General features: G+C 43.9%; 3 protein-coding genes across 4 annotated transcripts in view; 1 reads left to right on the forward strand and 2 right to left on the reverse strand.

The window, feature by feature from the left end:
• The window catches only part of LOC108699627 (CREB-regulated transcription coactivator 2), a 31,303-nt gene extending 27,151 nt beyond the window's left edge, over window positions 1–4,152 (reverse strand). For both annotated transcript variants that reach the window (XM_041573820.1, XM_041573819.1), the window contains exons 1-4: window positions 3,412–4,152; window positions 2,458–2,559; window positions 2,265–2,381; window positions 194–255 (exon numbers count right to left, since the gene is read on the reverse strand). In XM_041573820.1, the coding sequence (XP_041429754.1) occupies window positions 194–255; window positions 2,265–2,381; window positions 2,458–2,559; window positions 3,412–3,561 (431 nt within the window). In that variant the 5' untranslated portion in view covers window positions 3,562–4,152. The remainder of the gene's footprint in view (window positions 1–193; window positions 256–2,264; window positions 2,382–2,457; window positions 2,560–3,411) is intronic.
• A 3,183-nt stretch (window positions 4,153–7,335) lies between these two features.
• Window positions 7,336–9,754, reverse strand: slc39a1.L (solute carrier family 39 member 1 L homeolog). Its single transcript, XM_018231733.2, has 4 exons — window positions 9,615–9,754; window positions 8,760–8,946; window positions 8,485–8,615; window positions 7,336–8,264 (listed from the first exon to the last, which is right to left on the reverse strand). The coding sequence occupies exons 1-4, from the start codon at window positions 9,615–9,617 to the stop codon at window positions 7,626–7,628; spliced, it is 960 nt and encodes a 319-aa protein (XP_018087222.1). The 5' UTR covers window positions 9,618–9,754; the 3' UTR covers window positions 7,336–7,625.
• A 43-nt stretch (window positions 9,755–9,797) lies between these two features.
• On the forward strand, window positions 9,798–19,315 carry tdrkh.L (tudor and KH domain containing L homeolog; the record flags this gene model as incomplete). Its single annotated transcript, NM_001095823.1, is given in 14 exon segments — window positions 9,798–9,897; window positions 10,500–10,671; window positions 10,848–10,954; window positions 11,192–11,384; window positions 12,344–12,486; window positions 12,696–12,969; window positions 13,519–13,679; window positions 14,920–15,092; window positions 15,228–15,292; window positions 15,676–15,824; window positions 15,998–16,102; window positions 18,110–18,185; window positions 18,382–18,893; window positions 19,169–19,315. Coding segments are annotated over 13 exon segments (2,157 nt in total). The 3' UTR covers window positions 19,205–19,315.
• Between the last annotated feature and the right edge of the window lie 947 nt (window positions 19,316–20,262).

Genomic DNA, 20,262 nt, shown 5'->3' on the forward strand with positions numbered 1-20,262 from the left:
CCCTATCTTACAGAATCAATGCAATTAAACCACTAGGGGCCCTATCTTACAGAATCAATGCAATTAAACCACTAGGGGCCCTATCTTACAGAATCAATGCAAATAAAACTGTACAGAGTACAGAGTAGGGAGACCAAAGGGAATGCTTTGGTTCTCACCAGCCGAGGCTTCTGGGAATGAAGAGTCACATTACCTTCTCCAGCTGGGCTCCTGTTGTGGTGAGAGGTAGGACACGTTGTAAGGTGAGCTGTCCAAGTGGCCATGTTAAAGAAAGGAATTCATGCAATGTCTGGCTCTATGTGCTGCTCTATTCATCTATTGCTGCTCTTCCCAGTCTTCTATCTGTCATATAAGCACCAATCCAACTACAGGAAGGACTTCTACCCTTTAACCTGACAGTTAGGGGTCTCCAAAATCAAGATCAATTAATAAAAGTGTGGCCTGTGACAATGTTCAATCTTGTCTCCCACTCCTACAGCCTCCATTCACCAAATGCTCAGTCCCAAATACAGTGGGACTGAGCATCCTCCAATATATAACCAACAGGGGATTAAAGCATGCTGGGAGGCGTAGTCCAGAGTAGTGTTCTTAAAGGGGTTGTTCGACTTTAAAATAACGGTTAATATGATGTACAGAGTTATATTCTGAAACAATCTGCAATAGTTTTCATTTTTTAGTATTTGTAATTGATTTAGCATTTTATTCAGACACTCTTGAGTTTGCAGTTTCAGCAATCTGGTTGCTAGGGTCCAAATTCCCCTAGCAACCATACACTGATTTGAATAAAAGACTGGAATATGAATAGGAGAGGGCAGAATAGAAAGATGAGCAATAAAAAGTAGTAATAACAATACATTTGTAGCCTTACAGAGCATTTGTTTATTTTCTGGGGTGAAAAGCAGGAAAGAATCAGAAGAAGAAGGCAAATAATTAAAAAAATTTAAAACCAATTCAAAAGTTGCTTAGAATTGTCCTTTCTATAACATACTAAAAGTTAACTTAAATGTGAACCACCCCTTTAATGCACTTTGTTTTCTCACCAGGGCCTGGGGCCCAATAAATACAAGAGGGGAATCCTGAGTGATCCTGTTCTGTATTCAGTGGGTTCCTTGTTCTTTCTGCACATCTGTTTGGTCCTACACGGACTTTAAATACAGTGTAATATCAGCCACAACTGGACTCTCACACTGTCTGACAAGGACAAAATGTACCACCAGTATCCACGATTGCATTGTCACTGCAGAATTGCATTCATCATTAAAGGGGTTGTTCTCCTTTAAATTAACTGTTAGTATGATGTAGAGAGGGATATTCTGAGACAATTTGTAATTGGTTTTCATTTTTTATTATTTGTGGTTTTTGACTTATTTAGCTTTTTATTCAGCAGCTCTCCAGTTTGCAATTTCAGCAATCCAGTTGCTAGTGTCCCAATTCCCCTAGCAACCACTGATTTGAATAAGAGACTGGAATATGAATACGAGAGAGTCTAAATGGAGTAAGAAAAAAAAAATAGCAAAAACAATACATTTGTAGCCTTACAGAGCATTTGTTTTTTTTTTATTTGGGGGACAGGCAAAAGGCAAATAACTCAAAAACTATAAAATAAGAAAAACTGAAGATAAAAGGAAAGGTTGCATAGGATTGGCCATTCTATAATATACTAAGAGTGAACTGAAAGGAATTGTTCAGTATAAAAATAAAAACTGGGTAAATAGACAGACTGTACAAAATAAATAATGTATCTAATATAGTTATTTATCCAAAAATGTAATGTATAAAGGCTGGAGTGAGTGGATGTGTAACATAATAGCCAGAACACTACTTCCTGCTTTTCAGCTCTCTAACTCTGAGTTAGTCAGTGACTATAAGGGGGGCCACATGGGACATTTCTGTTCAGTTAGTTTGTAATTGATCCTCAGCATTCAGCTCAGATTCAAAAGCAACAGATATGACCCATGTGGCCCCCCCTCAAGTCTCTGATTGGTTACTGCCTGGTAACCAATCAGTGGAAATCAAGAGAGCTGAAACGCAGGAAGTAGTGTTCTGGCTATTATGTTACACATCCAGTCATTCCAGCCTTTATACATTACATTTTTGCCTAACTAACTATATTAGATACATTATTTATTTTGCACAGTCTATTTATTTACCCAGTTTTTATTTTTACACTGAACTGTTCCTTTAAAGGCAAGCAGCAGGCAGCAGTGAGAGCTGGGGGCACAAGTGAGAGCTGGGGGCACACTATGTCAGACAGTAAAGGATATGTGGCGCATAAATCGACGCAGGGGTGACATCATACTCCGGGGGTCTCTCTGAACTCTCTCCACAAGACCATGGTGGCGGGTGTTGCGAGAAGATTCCAGCGGGGAATGCGGGGGGCCCTGCAGCACAACAGAGGGGGATTAGTGGAACTATAACCAGAGACAGGGGGAAGTGATTGAGAGAACAACAAGTCACCTGATACTCCACACTGCCGCTGCCAATCTGGTTGACGTTGGGAAGGGACCCTCCATAGTATCGACCCCTCATGTGCCCCATCCTCACCTTCTGCACCTGCAACTGAATCACACACACAGCACATTAGTGTAACACACACACAGCTCAGTAGCAAGATAGATAGATAAATAGATAGATAGATAGATAGATAGATAGATAGATAGATAGATAGATAGATAGATAGATAGATAGATAGATAGATAGATAGAGAGAGAGAGAGATAGATAGATAGATAGATAGATAAATAGATAGATAAATAGATAGATGGTATAAAGGTCACAGGGCGCACTGCTACATGAATTATCCCAAGTTGGGGGTATTACTGTCTGTATCAGGTCTCACTGGGGAAGGAAGGGGTTAATAATGGCACTGTCTGTGACAGGTCTGGCTGGGAAAAAAAGGGGTTAATAGCATCACTGTCTGACCGGGAAGGAAGGGGTTAATAATGGCACTGTCTGGGAAGGAAGGGATTAATAATGGCACTGTGTGACAGGTCTGACTGGAAAGTAATGGGTTAATAATGTCACTGTCTGACTGGGGAAGGAAGGGGTTAATGTCACTGACTGACAAGGAAGGAGTTAATAATGTCACTGTCTGTCTGACAAGGAAGGGGTTAATATCGTCACTGTCTGGCTGGGAAGGAAGGGTTGATAATAACAATGTGACAGGTCTGACTGGGAAGGAAGGGGTTAATAATGTCACTGTCTGACAAGGAAGGCGTTAATAATGTCACTGGCTGGCTGGGGAAGGAAGGGGTTAATAGTGTCTGACAGGTCCCAGGTTGGGGGGATATGACTATAGGGGGGTATCACTTCCTGTCACGGGGGATAAGAGTAGAATCGCCTCACAGGTGAGATTATATAATGAGATATAACAGGTGAGATACAATGAGAGACAGTGGCGGAGCGGAAATACCCGGGTGGAGTCGATGTTCATCATGACCTCATCGAAGGCAGCCGTCTCCTCCGCTTGTCTCTGGCGCTGCAGGGCGATTTTTTCGCTGAATTTGCGCGGGTTGGAAGACGAGGCTGAGCCCGGCCCGTTGGCCCCCGCCGAAGCAGCCATCTTTCGTTCCTTCCGCCGATAAAGATCCCGGTGGAAACCACAGCGGCGAGGCACACCGGGAGACGTAGTTCCCAAGCACCGCCGAATTCCTGAAAGTCAAGGCGACACCGCTAGTAGCGAAACTACATCTCCCGTCGGCCCACACGTTACGTAGCCATCTGGCCACCCACTCCGTGTCGGGAACTGAAGTTCGAAGCGCTTTAAAATGGATGTACGTAAAGCGATTCAAAACTACAACTCCCATGCTGCAACGAGGCAGTTACCTTCTCCGGCCCGTCAGATTGTGCCTGTGGCGCTTCAATCGCAGATTGTGTGTGAAGGGAAATAATGGGCGGGGCTGGAGAACTGCTCGGGAAGCGGTGTAACTGCACTGGAGGGAATAGTGGGGAGGAATATACACTGTGTGACAGAATACAATGCAAATCTATCAGATATACGTGCAGAAATAGCAACTCACAGGAATTCTATGACGTCACAGCTTCCATGTTAGAATGACAACTGCCCCTCCCTCATTACTGAAAATAATATCAATTTACCTCAGAAAACCGTTTTTTTAGATTTGTTCCTTTTCTACAAAAGAATATCAACCTCCCTCTTTTCTTTCTTTCCCTATTGTTAACGTATTTGTAGCTAGGGTTGCTAAATACCGGCCTTCCTATATATTTATCTTTATTCCCTATTAATAACATTGGGATCACTGGCCTTCCTATATATTTATCTTTATTCCCTATTAATAACATTGGGATCACTGACCTTCCTATATATTTATCTTTATTCCCTATTAATAACATTGGGATCACTGACCTTCCTATATATTTATCTTTATTCCCTATTAATAACATTGGGATCACTGACCTTCCTATATATTTATCTTTATTCCCTATTAATAACATTGGGATCACTGACCTTCCTATATATTTATCTTTATTCCCTATTAATAACATTGGGATCACTGACCTTCCTATATATTTATCTTTATTCCCTATTAATAACATTGGGATCACTGACCTTCCTATATATTTATCTTTATTCCCTATTAATAACATTGGGATCACTGACCTTCCTATATATTTATCTTTATTCCCTATTAATAACATTGGGATCACTGAGCTTTCTGGATAATAGATCCCATACCTGTAATTAAAGGATTGGCCTGACTCATCAGGCAGAACGTAGATAGAGATAGGGTTGCTAACCACCAGAGTTGGACATCTCAATTTTTCTGTTGCCGTCCATTTAAAACATTCTGTCTAGTTTAAAACATTGAGAAAACCAACAGGAATCTGTGCGTCTAAGTGATGGTGTCATAACTTCACCGCATCATTCGTATTTAAATGTTATTGTTTTTCCAAGAGCAGAAACTTTGACAAAAGATGAAGGCTGAACACTGATGATTTCATTTATAATACAGTAGGTGGAGCCATTTGATTGTTCAAGAGATTAATAAACGAGTTACACCACTGCATCATTGTGCCTGCCTCTGATGTCATCATGCCCACGCCGACATCACTACCCCACCCCCCACTGGCAAAGGTGGCACCCAGAAGTTTGGCTATGAGCAGGTCTGGACCAGGATGCAAAATAGGCCCTGACATTCCCAGTACTCAGAGGCCCAAACAGCTCCCCAGCAGCCCAATAAATAGTGTCTATGTGATCTTACAGCAGCCCCTCAGTCATTTCCCACAACAGTCCGTGCCTGGCTGTAGTTCAGCAAGTTCCCAACCATACCACCATTTTCTGCTCTGGAGACTCCGTAATGACCGCAGGAGCTACTCATCTTCTTCAACGGTCACATCCCGATGAATCCCAGTCATACTACTCCTACACTAAATACTAACAGGATTCAGTCACTCTCTGAATCAATGCATAAACTCTCTTTGAGAATACAGCTATAGGATCCATTATCCAGAAAGCTCCACATTACAAGAAGGCCGTCTCCCATAGACTCCATTATAATCAAATCATTTAAAATTTTTTTTAAATGATTTCCTTTTTTCTGTGTAATAATAAAACGGTAGTTTGTACTTGATCCCAACTAAGATATAATTAATCCTTATTGGAAGCAAAACCAGCCTATTGGGATTATTTCATGTTTTAAATATTTTTTTAGTAGACTTTGGGGTAGGACTACACGGGCGTTTTCATTGCGATCCGCAAAAATGCAGGCGGCAAGTCGGATGCGACGGAAATAAGTTAAGCAATAGCTGCGTGCTGCGTCTGCATCCGACAGTCGTGTCGCGTCGGATCAATGCTGCGACGTTTGTAAATCTCACCTTATTTCCGTCGCTTCCAACTTGACGCTTGCGTTTTTGCACAGTGAGTCTGATCGTGCTGAAAACGTTTGTGTAGTCCTACCCTTAGAGGCACATTTATCAAAGGTCGAATTTTAAATTCATATGTGTTTTTAAAAACTCCCATAATCTCCCATTAACTCGAAATTCAACCAATTGAAATTTATTAAAAAAAAAAAATCTTATTTGCAAAACTCGGGTGAATAGAATCGACCCAAAAACTCGAATCATATTCGATTTGCGTTTTAAAAACTCAATTCGAGTTTTTTCTCCGAAAAAAAACTCAAATGTCAGGAAGGCTGCAAACAACTCCAAATTGTTCCCAGTATGTCTCCCATTGACTAAAACAGCAATTCAGCAGGTTTTAGGTGGCGAATAATCGAATTCGAGTTATTAAAGGGCCAGAGTATGAAAATCAAATTCAACATTTTTAAAAAAATTTAACAATTCCCTAGTCAAATGACAGTTTTGGCCATAAAAAAAAAACTTGAAAATTCAAATTTTCAATCTGCCCCTTAAGGTATCGAGATTAAAATTACAGAAAGACGAATTCTCTGGAAAACCCAGGTCCCAAACATCCTGGTTAACAGGTGCCATACTTATATCTTTTTTTTTTCAGTACAACAGATGAAATTGAGCTGTCCAAGCTTGAGAGACCGACTACAGACCAAATGGCACCGTTCCTGTCCAGTTGGGCAAAATACAAATGAAACTACATTTATTTGGTGCTATAGACCTGACCACCTGAAATGTTATTTGTATTCTAAGGGAAGAGACACATTTCTGTAGAACTTCCTATTCCACGGCCACACCTTGAACCTCCTGCATTGCCCCACAGTTGCCACCTTTTCCGGAAAAAAATACCGGCCTTCCTATATTCTTGCCTTTTTTTCCTATTAAAGGACCAGTAATTTTTAAAACAATTCGTTAGTATACCACGAAAAAAAAAACCCACCAAGACTAATTAAACTTTAAAATCTCACAGCCTTTATTAAGAAATAACTTACCGAAACTCCGCTTGCGCTCCTCTTCAGAAAAAGCGATCTGTTGATCCATCATGGGGCGCTCGATTTCTCTTCCCTGCCTTCCTTATAGGAGAGAGCCAGGGAGGAAAAATCGAGCACCGCACGATGGATCGCTGCAGTGTCAGTGAAGAACGCAAGTGGAGTTTTGGTAAGTTATTTCTTAATAAAGGCTGTGCGATTTTAAAGTTTAATTAGTCTTGGTGTTTTTTTGTCGTGGTATGCTAATGAATTTTTTTTTTAAAAAAAAAAAAAAATTGTTACTGGTCCTTTAATAACATTGGTATCAAGCATCATATTTACTGGCCGGGCCGGAAAAATACCGGCCAGCTGGCAACCATACTATGGGTCTTACAATTGCCAATACAAAGGCAGTCTGATCCCACTCAGCCCTAATATCTGTTCATTTATTTTGCTTTTTTTTGGAGAGGTTTTTAATAGAGAGGCAAACCCACAGCAGGTTCAAAATAAGCCATTTTAATAAAGCCTGTGTGTGTTAGGTACCAAAGAAGGGCTTGTTAGTAACTACGTGAGTATACAAATGGCATTGGTATAATAAAAATAGATCCGTATATAAATATTACAAAATATTCTTTAGCAAAGCAGAAATATAAAGGGCAAGTTTAACCCTACTTCGTTTGAACGCAGACGCACCCCACACATTTTTCCTGTCATTTGGTCCTAATTGTTGTTTCTTAGGAAGTGACAGTTAGGAATGGCAGCAGGGGTAGCTTGGCAGGGCTGTGAAAGATCAGATCTTGATGAAGAGGACAGCAGCGATCGCAGAGAAGCCACAAAGCAACACGAGGACTCTGTCGATCTGAGGGTGGTGAGAGCTCAGCTCATGGGGCAGGATCTCCAGGAAGGTCACGTATAGAAATGCCCCAGTAGCCATTCCCTCCAGGACACTGCGGGTTAACTGTTCCACTGGGTCTGCCTGCCCAGCCCATGCAATGCCAAGCCCAATGCCCAGTGGGCACATAAAGGAGTAAAAGAAGAGACACACCAGCATGGCCCGGATGTGCAGGCGCCCCTGTCCCAGCCTCAGGATCAGACTGAAGGACATGATGCTCTTATGGACAAGCAGAGCCAGGCAGCTCTTCAGTACCTCTCCACGTCCCTGCTGGAGCCCCAGGGCCACACCTTCCATGGCCGAGTGCAGCGACAGGGACAGGATCAGTGCCATAGTTCTCACTGCAGAGTGAGCATTCACATCAACATGCACATGATGCATCCCAACTCCGCTGTGTACGAGGCCGGGCGACCCCAGCAGGGCATCCGTCTCCTCCGAGTAGCCGGCCTGGTCCTTGTAACCCATGGCAACCTGCTCCATTATCAGCACCAGGAAAAAACCCATGGCCATGATAAACTCTTGCAGAGGGAACTGCAGCTGGGAGCAAAGAAAGTGACTGTTACATGAGCGGGAGAATTAAAGGGAAACAGACAGCTTTAAAATATAATGTACACACAAAAACTATTTACATTTTGAGTTAAAAGCAAATTAAAGGACAAACAACTGTGATGGGGGGGGGTCAATACACTGTGCCACCATGTTTGATCCAATAATTAAGTATCCTATGCTTTAACTGTATAAATGGCATGATACTCACTGTGATGTTTAACCCTTGAAGAGCGTCATTGATAGAGGCCAGGTAACTGGGCATGAGATCCAGAAGACAAGTAGAAAGGAAGACGCCTCCTGAGAAGCAGCTGATGAGACTCAGCAATCGCTGCCTGGTACCTGTGACAGCACAGGGAGTAAAGGGTTAATCTCTAATTGCAGGGGTACTTACTGTACATGCAAGGGGGAATATTACTGCACAAGGTAGGTTTAACCGCCATTTAGCCTGCCCAGCCCACACAGTGCCACTAGGTGTAGCCTTACCAGAGGTAACTGTGCTCCCTTTGTGCCTGAACAGAAACAGAGGAACGAGGCCGCTGACAATGGTGAGAAGCAGCAGAGTAACCAGTGACCCCAACTTTAACTCAGTGGCAAAAACTGACAGGGGGGCAGAATCCAGCCCTGGACTCCAAACTGCCTTCTCCATGTCTTTCTCTTCTGTTACCCCAGCCTGAAACAAGCAACAATTCCACTTTTACACATGGGGGCAAATGGCCTTTATTCTCCTACAGAGGAGACAGAGGCAGCGGGGGCAGCAGGAGAAAGCACAGAGGGGAGATGAGATGGGGGATCATTTAATATGGTGAAAGGCTAGAGAAAGGGTAATATGCAGCAATGTGAGGGGGAGAGTAGGGGCAGTATGAGAAGACAGAAATGGGGTAATTAGGGGTAATACAGGGGGATATGAGAAGACAGAAATGGGGTAATTAGGGGTAATACAGGGGGATATGAGAAGACAGAAATGGGGTAATTAGGGGTAATACAGGGGCAGCAGAAGAGAGAGGAGGGGTAGCTAGGAGGGTAATACAGAGGCAATATCAGGAGACAAGAGACAAAACAAAGATGGGGAAGGAGGGGAATAATACAGGGACTGTACGGGGAGACATGAGGGGTAATACAGAGGTAAAGTGAGGAGACAGAAGAGAGAAAGTAGAGTAGGAATAATACAGGGACAGTGTGGGGGAGGAAGAGACGGAAATGGGGAAGGAGAGGGGTAAATCGAGGGGGAGGGGTAAATGGAGGGGCAGCAGACAGTACAGGCCGGGGGTATATGACAGAGGGGTGAATAACGGGGCAGAGAGAGGGTTAAGATTATCACAGACTCCAAAACAAACTTACCATCGACACTAGAACTTTGTCAATGCGCACGCGCACGGGGCCGCCATCTTTGTACACCCGGAAGTTAGCGCGACCCTCAGGGACCACTGCGAGAAGCGGCTGAAACCCTCATACGGGGCGTCTCCCGGGTCCTCAGGGAGGGAATAAATGTGCCACTGAGTCGGGCCCCCCGCGCGGGAGAGACGGAGACATTTAGGCTTCTGCGGTGCATCCTGGGTAATAACGGAACCGAGTGCAGTGATTTAGTCTCCCGCCTGAGCTGCAGCTGCTCCTGGACTCTGAGGTAATGACGGACAGAGACAGTGTAACACTGACACACCTGTAACTTGTGAGAGAAAAGGACTGACAAACACGTTTGTTTAATGTCCCTGTGATAATCCTCCTCCTCCTCCTCTGTAATAACTGGTAGAACCCCACTCACTGGCTCCTTATTTATATTCCATTTACCTGACTGTCTTATTTATTTATATTCCATTTATCTGAGTGTCTGTCTCTACTTCATTTCCCCAACAATCCGTCCCCCACATTGAGGTATATGAAGGATTTATACATAATGATGTATGTGATGTGATAAGGGCTGGGAATGTTCTGATTGGGCCAATGGAATCTGTTCCCTCATTTTCCTTCTCCCCCATCTTTCCTCTTCCTTCTCCCTCCTCCTCCTCTTCCTCGACTTCCTTTCTCCCTCCTCTTTCCTCTTCCTTCTTCTTCCTCCTTTCCCTCGGCTTCCTTCTTCCTCTTCCTCCTTCTTTTCTCCCTCATCTTCCTTCTCCCTCCTCCTCTCCCTCGTCTTCCTTTCTCCCTCCTCTTCCTTCTCCCCATCTTTTTTCTCCCTCATCCTTCTCTGTCCCACTTTGACCAGTCAGTCCATTTGTCTCCCCATAGAGGGTGATCATGTCCGGATGGAACAGTCTCAGTGGCAGAGAGAAGATGGTGCTGACAGTGGGTGTCTCCGCCGGTGCCGTGGCTCTCTATGTCTGTTACAGCAAGTACCGTGACAGGAGTTGGGAGAAGCGCGGCCCCCAGAGAGACCACATAAGCCCCAGTACGTCTCCAGGTGAGCTGGATATAACAGAAACCAGTGGGGGCAAATGGCAGATTTTCTATGAGAGAGAATTCTGATTGCTTGGGGCAGTATTCCCACGGGCAGCTTCACATCATGTCATTCATTTCCCACTGATTTGGGGGCGTTCCCTGTAGGAAATCCCTAAATTCCTTCTCTTGAATCCGTAGCACCCAGGTTGTGTGTGTTGGATGGGGAAATCTATGAGCTCCACATGAAGGTCCCATCAGATTCAGTAAAGCTGCTCATTGGGAAAGAGGGCAACATCCGGAAGCGGGTAAGTAGTTCACTCCTATTGCTCATGTACAGTATATAAGTGCTCTGACTGACAATTGTCCAGCTGTCCAACCTGCTGCCCTCCAGCTGCCAATCAAATACAACTCCCAGTATCCCCTGTCAGCCATCAGGCTCGATTTCTCCTGCTGGTATAGCAACACCCAAGAAACTTCTGGCAGCCTTTAACCTTTGTGTATAGATCAATACTGGGCATAAAAGTGTTTTGTGTTCTTCACAGGTCCGAAAGCAGACAGACGCACATATACAGGTGAAAGAGATCCCAGGCTCCACGGGGGAACACGAGGTGACACTCATAGGCACACAAAAACAGGTCTTTCATGCCCAGGAAATGGTTAACAGAGCCCTGCAAGAGAGCACCATCTTGCAAGTGGAACTGATGTTTCCCTCAAGGTGCATGGGACGCATCATAGGTACGAACACTCCTTCCTAAATCATTACACCCCCAATATAAGACCACCTTATATCACATTGCTACTGGCTGCAGTGGCGGAGCCAGGCCAGAAGAGGGCATGCTATCTGCTCATTGGCAAAGTCTGTGATCAATTGCATGTTTGTTTGTATGCACAACTTTATTTCTAAAGCGTTGTAAGGACCCGCATCACTGTACAATATATATAAGTACACACAGAGAGGACAAGTAACCTAATAAATATCCACAAACAATTTGGAAAAATGAGGGGAGCAATCCACATGCAGAGTTCCTGCTGCAAAGTGTTATATTTATCAACAGTAAAGCATCGTGCAGCAGGAACTCTGCATATGGATTGCTCTCCTCATTTTTCTAAATTGTTTGTGGTTACACTAATAGACCAGGGTGAGGCCTAAGAGGATAGAGGCACCACAGCATTTTGTTTGGGCAGTGTGCTGCAATACTCACAATTATCCCTAAAGTAACAATAAAAATAGATATATAGTACATAGAGCTTACATAAATGCGCTGGAATACCCACAATTATCCCTAAAGTAACAATAAAAATAGATATATAGTACATAGAGCTTACATAAATGCGCTGGAATACCCACAATTATCCCTAAAGTAACATAATAATAATTAAAAAAAATATATATATATATATATATGTGTGTGTGTATGTATTACAGATCTTAAGTGCCATGTGATAATAGAGAGTAGGAAGGAGGTTCCTGCCCCATAGAGCTAATAATTTAAGTGAGTGGCTAACAAAAAGGCAAAAATTGGAGGGTAAAAGTGCACAAGGTAAAGGCAATGTCCCTGAAGTGCCAGGACTAAAGTAATGTTCTAGTGCTCCAAAAGGTAGAAGATGTTTGTTGGTTTAGCTGTGTGTGGGTTAGTTATGGCATGCAGCATATATTTAGGCAGTTTATGGTTTCTGTCCCTCTGTGATTGCAGGGCAAGGAGGTGAAAGAATACGTGCCATTACCCGCAACACTGGAGCCAAAATTGAATGTGAGCCAAGAACCAATGAAAGCAAAATGTCACCCACCCGGCGCATCACGGTGACAGGGACCAAAGAACAAGTGGAGGCTGCCACGGTGAGTGGCACCAGATAGGGCAGGGGGGTGGTGACGGCCGATAGTATGGCAACATATGGGTAGTTGAATGTGAGTCGTGCCTATTTTTGATTTGGTTGGTGCTATCAGCCATTGGGTAAACTTTTGTGTTTGTGCTGATCATTATACTGTTCAGTCTGTAATTCTAAGTATTCCCTTCTCCTGCTTCGCTCTGTCTCCACTTCTTACAGTTCCATATTCAGAAGGTGTCTGAGGAAGAGCAGAGTATTCAGCAAAGAGCGGCAGAATCTTCTGCATTTCGGTGTCGGCGGAAAGACGTCATTGCCGTTAAGAAAGAGGCGAAGCAGCCTGTGGTGCAGGAGACAAATAGCTATACTCAGGGCAGTAGGGTGCAGGAAGAGAAGAGAGAGGGTGCAGCGTTAATAGGGGAGAGTCTGCTTCGGGTGAACCAACCCAGCAAGGAGAATGTTGCAGACACCACCTATGAAGTGACCAGGTTTGAAGGTAAGTGGTGCTGCATCGCTAGACTGAGGCCCGACTTTACTGACAACTGCAGCTTCTCCTAGCCATGCCATGGGGCAACTACAGCAATGAGTAGATTTATAAAAAAATATTACTTTTTTACATATATTAATATATAGGAATTTGTATGTATTTTTACTAGAAATCCAATATCCAGTGAGGGTGAGTATTGACTGTTTCATGCATATAATGTACAGTAGAGCCCCGCTTTTACATTTTCCTGTATTATTCATAGTCTGATGCACATAGATTGCATTCACATTTTGAGTGTCTAAAAATTTACATTTGTTTTTAGCAGTCCTTGAGAAAACGCAAAAGCGGAATTCTACCGTGTGCCCAGAGGTGTTAACATTAAATACAAAAAACTGAACACAATCAGGACATAATCTGCTTTGAAGTTATCCATATCAGTGATACCCAGGCAATACCTGTAGGGTGGCTAGAAGAGGCTTTGAATAGGCAACAACAACAATGAAAGTGTAAGCTCTTTGGTTATATAGGTTGTTTCTTTCTGCCCCCTCTCCATTGCAGTTCCCAGCCCCGACTACCCATTCCGAGCAGATGAGTACGTTGATGTTTACGTGTCGGCTGTGGAGAACCCTGAACACTTCTGGATTCAGATCTTGGGCTCCCGGTCGACTCAGCTGGACAAACTGACCTCAGAGATGACGGAACACTACCAAAATAAAAAGGTGAGACCTCTGCATCCCTGTCCAATACAGACTTGAGTGCAAATGGAAGAATTGAGACTAATGCCCATTGATTGGAGTCATGTGTCTTTTATTTTGGAACTCTGGAGACCTAATGCTACACTGCAGGTTCTACTTCCCATTATACCTTTAGGCCAGGGCCAGAAAATGGCGGATCTCAGCCTGCATTTCTCTGCTGGCCAAGAATCCGCTGCCCCTGCTCTTCCACTCCTGCACTGCCTGCAAAAGGGATGGATTTTGGCAGTGAAATGTGACATTTTGCATTTCTCAATGAAATCTGCCAGCCGTTGGAAAGGCAAGGGGAACAGCAGAGCAGCAGATTCTCATCACTATACATCGTCTGGCCATAGACTTGGCTTATCCTCAATCATAGCTTAAAGGGATACTGTCATGGGGAAAAAACATTTTTTTCAAAATGAATCAGTTAATAGTGCTGCTCCAGCAGAATTCTGCACTGAAATCCATTTCTCAAAAGAGCAAACAGATTTTTTTATATTCAATTTTGACATCTGACATGGGGCTAGACATTTTGTCAATTTCCCAGCTGCCCCAAGTCATGTGACTTGTGCTCTGATAAACTTCAATCACTCTTTAATACTGTACTGCAAGTTGGAGTGATATCACCCCCTCCCTTCCCCCCAGCAGCCAAACAAAAGAACAATGGGAAGGTAACCAGATAACAGCTCCCTAACACAAGATAACAGCTGCCTGGTAGATCTAAGAACAGCACTCAATAGTAAAATCCAGGTCCCACTGAGACACATTCAGTTACATTGAGAAGGAAAAACAGCAGCCTGCCAGAAAGCATTTCTCTCCTAAAGTGCAGGAACAAGTCACATGACATGGGGCAGCTGGGAAATTGACAATATGTCTAGCCCCATGTCAGATTTCAAAATTGAATATAAAACAATCTGTTTGCTCTTTTGAGAAATGGATTTCAGTGCAGAATTCTGCTGGAGCAGCACTATTAACTGATGTGTTTTGAAAAAAAAATTTTCTCCCATGACAGTATCCCTTTAAAGGGCCACTCTTGGGTTGTAGGCCAAATAAAATCAAAGGAAAGGCAATTATACACTCGCCTAATGGCCTCTGTCACCTTAGCCTAACTGGTCTCTTTTCGAGCCATTACTAGTTTTTTTTTCTTTATCGTCCCCTTCCAGTGTCTTAGCTGTTGCACCACAGCTTTCCAACTCTCGTGACGTCTTTTTCCTTCTTATAACAGGGAGGCATGACTGAAATCCAGGTGGGTGGCATTGTGGCAGCCCCGTTCCGCTCAGATAATTTTTGGTACAGAGCGAAAGTCCTGGGGTTCCTGGAGAATGGAAACGTGGATTTGTACTTTGTGGATTATGGAGATAACTGGGAAACTGGGCAAGACAACCTCTTCCCTCTTCGGTAAGTGGGCCGGTACCTTGGAGTTTGTTTCCTCTACTATTGAGAGCCACCTATACTGGGTGGCTGTTCCAGGTTTCCAGCCACGCAGCCTTCCTAGTAACTGACTGGCCTAATATGGCCTCTTGTCTGTTCCAGGCACGACTTCCTGAGCCTTCCATTCCAGGCAATAGAGTGTGGCCTCTCTAAAATCTCTCCTAATGGTAAGCAATGCCTATAATGTAACTATATAAAGATATTACTGTTATGGAGGGGCGCCATAAAAACAGCAGCACAAAACTGCTTTACAAAAGCAAGAGACCCCCAGAATTTGATACATACTGATGTCAAGAGAAAGGGGATCATTCATAAACACTGGGCAAATTTGCAGCTGGGCAGTAACCCATAGCAACCAATCAGGGATTAGCTTTTTTTCAGCCAGCTGCAGGTTGAAAAGTGAAAGCAGTCATTTGATTGGTTGCCATGGGTTACTGCCCAGGTACAAATGTGCTCAGTGTTTATAAATAACCCCCAAAGACGTGCAGTTAATCAGTTCCCTGTTGTCTCCTGTACCCCACAATCTAACACCTCTGTTCTTCTGTGGCAGGCGCTACATGGACGGAGGAAGCCCTGGTTTACTTTGAAGACCTGACACATTGTGCCCTGTGGAAACCTCTAATGGCCAAGATCTCCAGCTTCCCCTCTCCAGGTGTCTCGTGCTTCCAGGTCCTGCTCTTTGACTCATCCACTGACCCTGTGAGTCTCACGGGAGGGGGGACACTGCTCATACACATGAATTCTGCCCCTAATCGCTGATTTCTGTATATGTCTGTGCTATGCCTAACTAAATCCATTATTAGCCCACCCATTGATACTCTTGATACCACAACCATGGCTTGGCCTCCCTGCTTACACTTCTTCCTTGCCAGGTAACGGACATCAGGCAGAAGTTAATAGTTGATGGGTTTGCGGTGGAAAGTAAGGAGAGTCCCCAGCGAGAGGATGAAGAGGGATCATTGGTGGCTCGGCTGTTGGTGAGTGCGGGGGGATAGGGTGCAGTCACTGATATGGTTACTACTGTATATACTGTGCTACATAGAATAGATATCCAGTTACTGCACATATACTGCCATAGTCAGGTGCGATGTACAAGCTCCATTGCACCTATTGCACCTATTGGAGCTTCCTAGCTGGTGAGTGGGAATGGTGCGCAAGTTAGGGGGTGTCCCCAAGCTGTCCCCATCGCCCCTCTTCATGCTGTCCTTAGAATGCCCTTAAAGGCTGCACTATATTCACAGATCCAAAGAACTTTACACCCCAGAATGCACCTTGAGTGTGAATTGTGGTGCAGGGGACAAAAAAATGGAGTTGACCGTTGCACCATGCGCTGTACTTATTAAGTGATCCATTCTGTGCACTGGGATGTAATAGACTTGTTATACAGCCAGAGCTGTGGAGTCGGACTCCCCAAAAAAGTACTCACTCCGACTCCTAATCACTTTAAATCCAAGCACTGAAAATAATCCAATCAGATTTAAGAGCTTCTATGGATGAGGATATGGCAGAAGCAATTGTGTTTGTAAGAACAATACTTGAATTCATTCTGGGTTATATTTAACCACTATTTCTACAGCTATATGTCAGCTTCAATTCATATATATATATATACGTTGTTTTAGGTTTGTAGTTGCTTTTAGTTTATGTAGCTTAACTTTCATTTCAGCTTAGTATTTCCAATGGATGTGCTTTTATATTTTTGAGCTTTGGCAGTGATAAACTGCCTCGTATGTTGTCTACTTAACTTCTTTCTATCAACATGGAAAATACATTGGTACCAATAACACCAAAAAATTAAAAAAACTTGAATGGGGGCAGCCATTCAAGTGCTATGTAACCTGTGCATTTTTCAGCTTTGAATGGCTGCCCCCATTGCTACACAGCACTAAACTATAGTAGTACTTATCCGTTATTTACTGTGTATCCTGTGCTTGAATGGCTGCCCCCATGGCTACACAGCAGCCTGTTTATATAAACTATAGTAGTACTTATCTGTTATTTACTGTGTATCCTGTGCTTGAATGGCTGCCCCCATGGCTACACAGCAGCTTGTTTATATAAACTATAGTAGTACTTATCTGTTATTTACTGTGTATCCTGTGCTTGAATGGCTGCCCCCATGGCTACACAGCAGCTTGTTTATATAAACTATAGTAGTACTTATCCGTTATTTACTGTGTATCCTGTGCTTGAATGGCTGCCCCCATGGCTACACAGCAGCTTGTTTATATAAACTATAGTAGTACTTATCTGTTATCTACTGTGTATCCTGTGCTTGAATGGCTGCCCCCATGGCTACACAGCAGCTTGTTTATATAAACTATAGTAGTACTTATCTGTTATCTACTGTGTATCCTGTGCTTGAATGGCTGCCCCCATGGCTACACAGCAGTTTGTTTATATAAACTATAGTAGTACTTATCTGTTATCTACTGTGTATGCTGTGCTTGAATGGCTGCCCCATGGCTACACAGCAGCTTGTTTATATAAACTATAGTAGTACTTATCTGTTATCTACTGTGTATCCTGTGCTTGAATGGCTGCCCCCATGGCTACACAGCAGCTTGTTTATATAAACTATAGTAGTACTTATCTGTTATCTACTGTGTATCCTGTGCTTGAATGGCTGCCCCCATGGCTACACAGCAGCTTGTTTATATAAACTATAGTAGTACTTATCTGTTATCTACTGTGTATCCTGTGCTTGAATGGCTGCCCCCATGGCTACACAGCAGCTTGTTTCTATAAACTATAGTAGTGTTTCTGAAGATAACACACCAGTTGTACCAGTGCAGAGAAACTGTACATTATATTTTATTTACTTTGATCCACTTTTGGTTTCTGGTGTTTTTTTAAAAAATAGTTTGAGTGGAAGAATTTATCCCTGTATGCAGCTATAAACAACAATGGACAAGTATATAGGGAAGCTGTTGTTGGACCCCAGTGGGTCTGTCCCACTAACACACCTCTGTGCTGCCCCCCAGGATGAAGTGACCAGTCTCTCCCTAGAACCGGAAACCATCAGTTTTTCAAGTCGACTGGATGATCCTCAACCCTCAGGTAAGAGTGAGAGTGTGACTGTATTTACTCACTGTGTCTCTTCAGTATTGGTGACATTGGGACTTACATTGCTCCCCTGCACCCCGGGGCAAATAAATACTGAGGCTTTATGGTTTAGTGATGGGGGGCTGACTATACCGGTAGCCCACCTTGGGCTTGCTCCGCGTGTCTTAACAGCTGTGTGTGTGCCCAGTAGATGGTTCAATAGAACTGATGAGAGCTGATCCAGAGCCAAAAGCAGCAGCCACCTTGGGTCACAAGCCAAAAGTGACGTCCACTCCCGTATGTTACCCAAGAGCTGAAGAAGAGCAAGAGGGAAGCCTGGAGGAGAGCATTGCCAAAATTACTATTGGTGACAGCGAGGGCTCATTAGAATCGGGGACTACAGAGACGGCCTCTGAGAATGGCACCACCTCATATGAGGGCTCCTCTAAGTGCTCCAAAGATTCCTCCATCGACTTAACTGGTTCTTTCACCTCTGAGGAACAGAGCTCTTCCCAACTAGAAGACAGCAGCATATACTCCCCCCGGGGCTGCTTCTACTACCTGACTGACGAGCCCACCTCCAGCTCCATCTTCTACAGCTCCTCCTGCGACGCCATTACCATAAGCTCTGAGAGCGAGGAGGAGGCCGGGCTGGATAAAGGACCGACCAATAAGAAGAAGACTGAGAATGGGGCTGGTACGAGGTTGAGCTCTCTGTCACTGGTGAATGGGATTCTGGGTACTGTCTCTCTCTCTTGCACGGGTGATTGGTTTCTCTGGTGTAGGCCCCAAACTAAGTTCCCTCCAGAGACTCGTCTTTGTCTCCATTGGCTAGTGAGAAATAAGAGCGGCTCTGCAGGGAGGTCCATAAAGGGGAACTCTGCCTGCATTGGGTTATATAGGGAAGGGGGTCTATGGGAACCTGTTTCATTCTTTTGTCTCCTCCTCTGAGTCTGTGTGTCATATTTCTTATATCCCTCCCTCCCTCTCTTCAACAGACTCCCCGCAGAGCACCAGCAGTGAAGACGATGTGATTTTGGTGGAAGACTGACCCCCATATTTGGCAGAGAACCAGCCACCATTTCATTTTGCACTATATAAAGTTCCTGTTTCTGTATATATTTGTCTGTTAATAAAAGTTCTAATTAATTAAACATCAATGTGAGATGCGGCACAGCTTCGTACTCGAGGTTTATGGGAAGCCGTGTTGCTACGTCACCTCCAAGTGGTCACTTTCCGCTGCTTAGGGGTTGTTCACCTTTAAATTAACTATTAGTACAGGGATCCCCAACCTTTTGAACCCGTGAGCAACATTCAGAAGTAAAAGGAGTTGGGGAGCAACGCAAGCATGAAAAATGTTCCTGGGGTACCAAATAAGGGCTGTGATTGGCCATTTAGTAGTCCCTATGTGCATTGTCAACATACATTGAGACTCTGTTTGGCAGTGCACCTGGTCTTTATACAACTAAAACTTGCCTCCAAGCCTGGAATTCAAAAATAATCACCTGCTTTGAGGCCACTGGGAGCAACATCCAAGGGGTTGTAAGTTACATGTTACTCACGAGCTACTGGTTGGGGATCACTGTATTAGTAGGATGTAGAGAGTCATATTCTGAGACAATTTGCAATTGGTTTTTATTTTTTGTAGCTTTTTTTTTTTACTTATTTAGCTTTTTATTCCAGTTTGCAATTTCAGCAGTCTGGTTGCTAGGGTCCTAATTCCCCTAGCAACATGCATTGATTAGAATAAGAGACTGGAATATGAATAGGAGAGGCCTGAATAGAAAGATGAGGAATAAAAAAAGAGCAATGATAATACAGAGGTTGGGGTACTGGGGGGTTCAGGCCTCACGGTGAATCAATGTGACTGTGAGTAACAATGGGCACAGCCAGTCCCTAGAATACTATGAGCGGCTGAGGGAGACTCTGTATTCAGGAGCGGCTAGTTACACTGAAGTTGGCTATAGATAAAGTCACATTGCTCTGCCGAGCCACAAAGCTGCAGCCACAGTCCAGGGTGGGATCTCTCCAAAGGGGCAGCAACTTCTCCAAGGCCATGTCCTCCGGCAGCCTCCCCAGCACTGAGATTCTC

The sequence above is a fragment of the Xenopus laevis genome, chromosome 8L (genome assembly GCF_017654675.1).
Source record: "Xenopus laevis strain J_2021 chromosome 8L, Xenopus_laevis_v10.1, whole genome shotgun sequence".
NCBI classification, from domain to species: domain Eukaryota; kingdom Metazoa; phylum Chordata; class Amphibia; order Anura; family Pipidae; genus Xenopus; species Xenopus laevis.

Bases quoted from the DNA above. Each gene is read 5' to 3' on its own strand.
- slc39a1.L (XM_018231733.2), bottom strand. The intron at 8,616-8,759 runs GTAAGGCTACAC...GTGCTGTCACAG, and splicing joins AGGGAGCACAGTTACCTCTG to GTACCAGGCAGCGATTGCTG. The intron at 8,265-8,484 runs GTGAGTATCATG...CTTTGCTCCCAG, and splicing joins TTCAAGGGTTAAACATCACA to CTGCAGTTCCCTCTGCAAGA.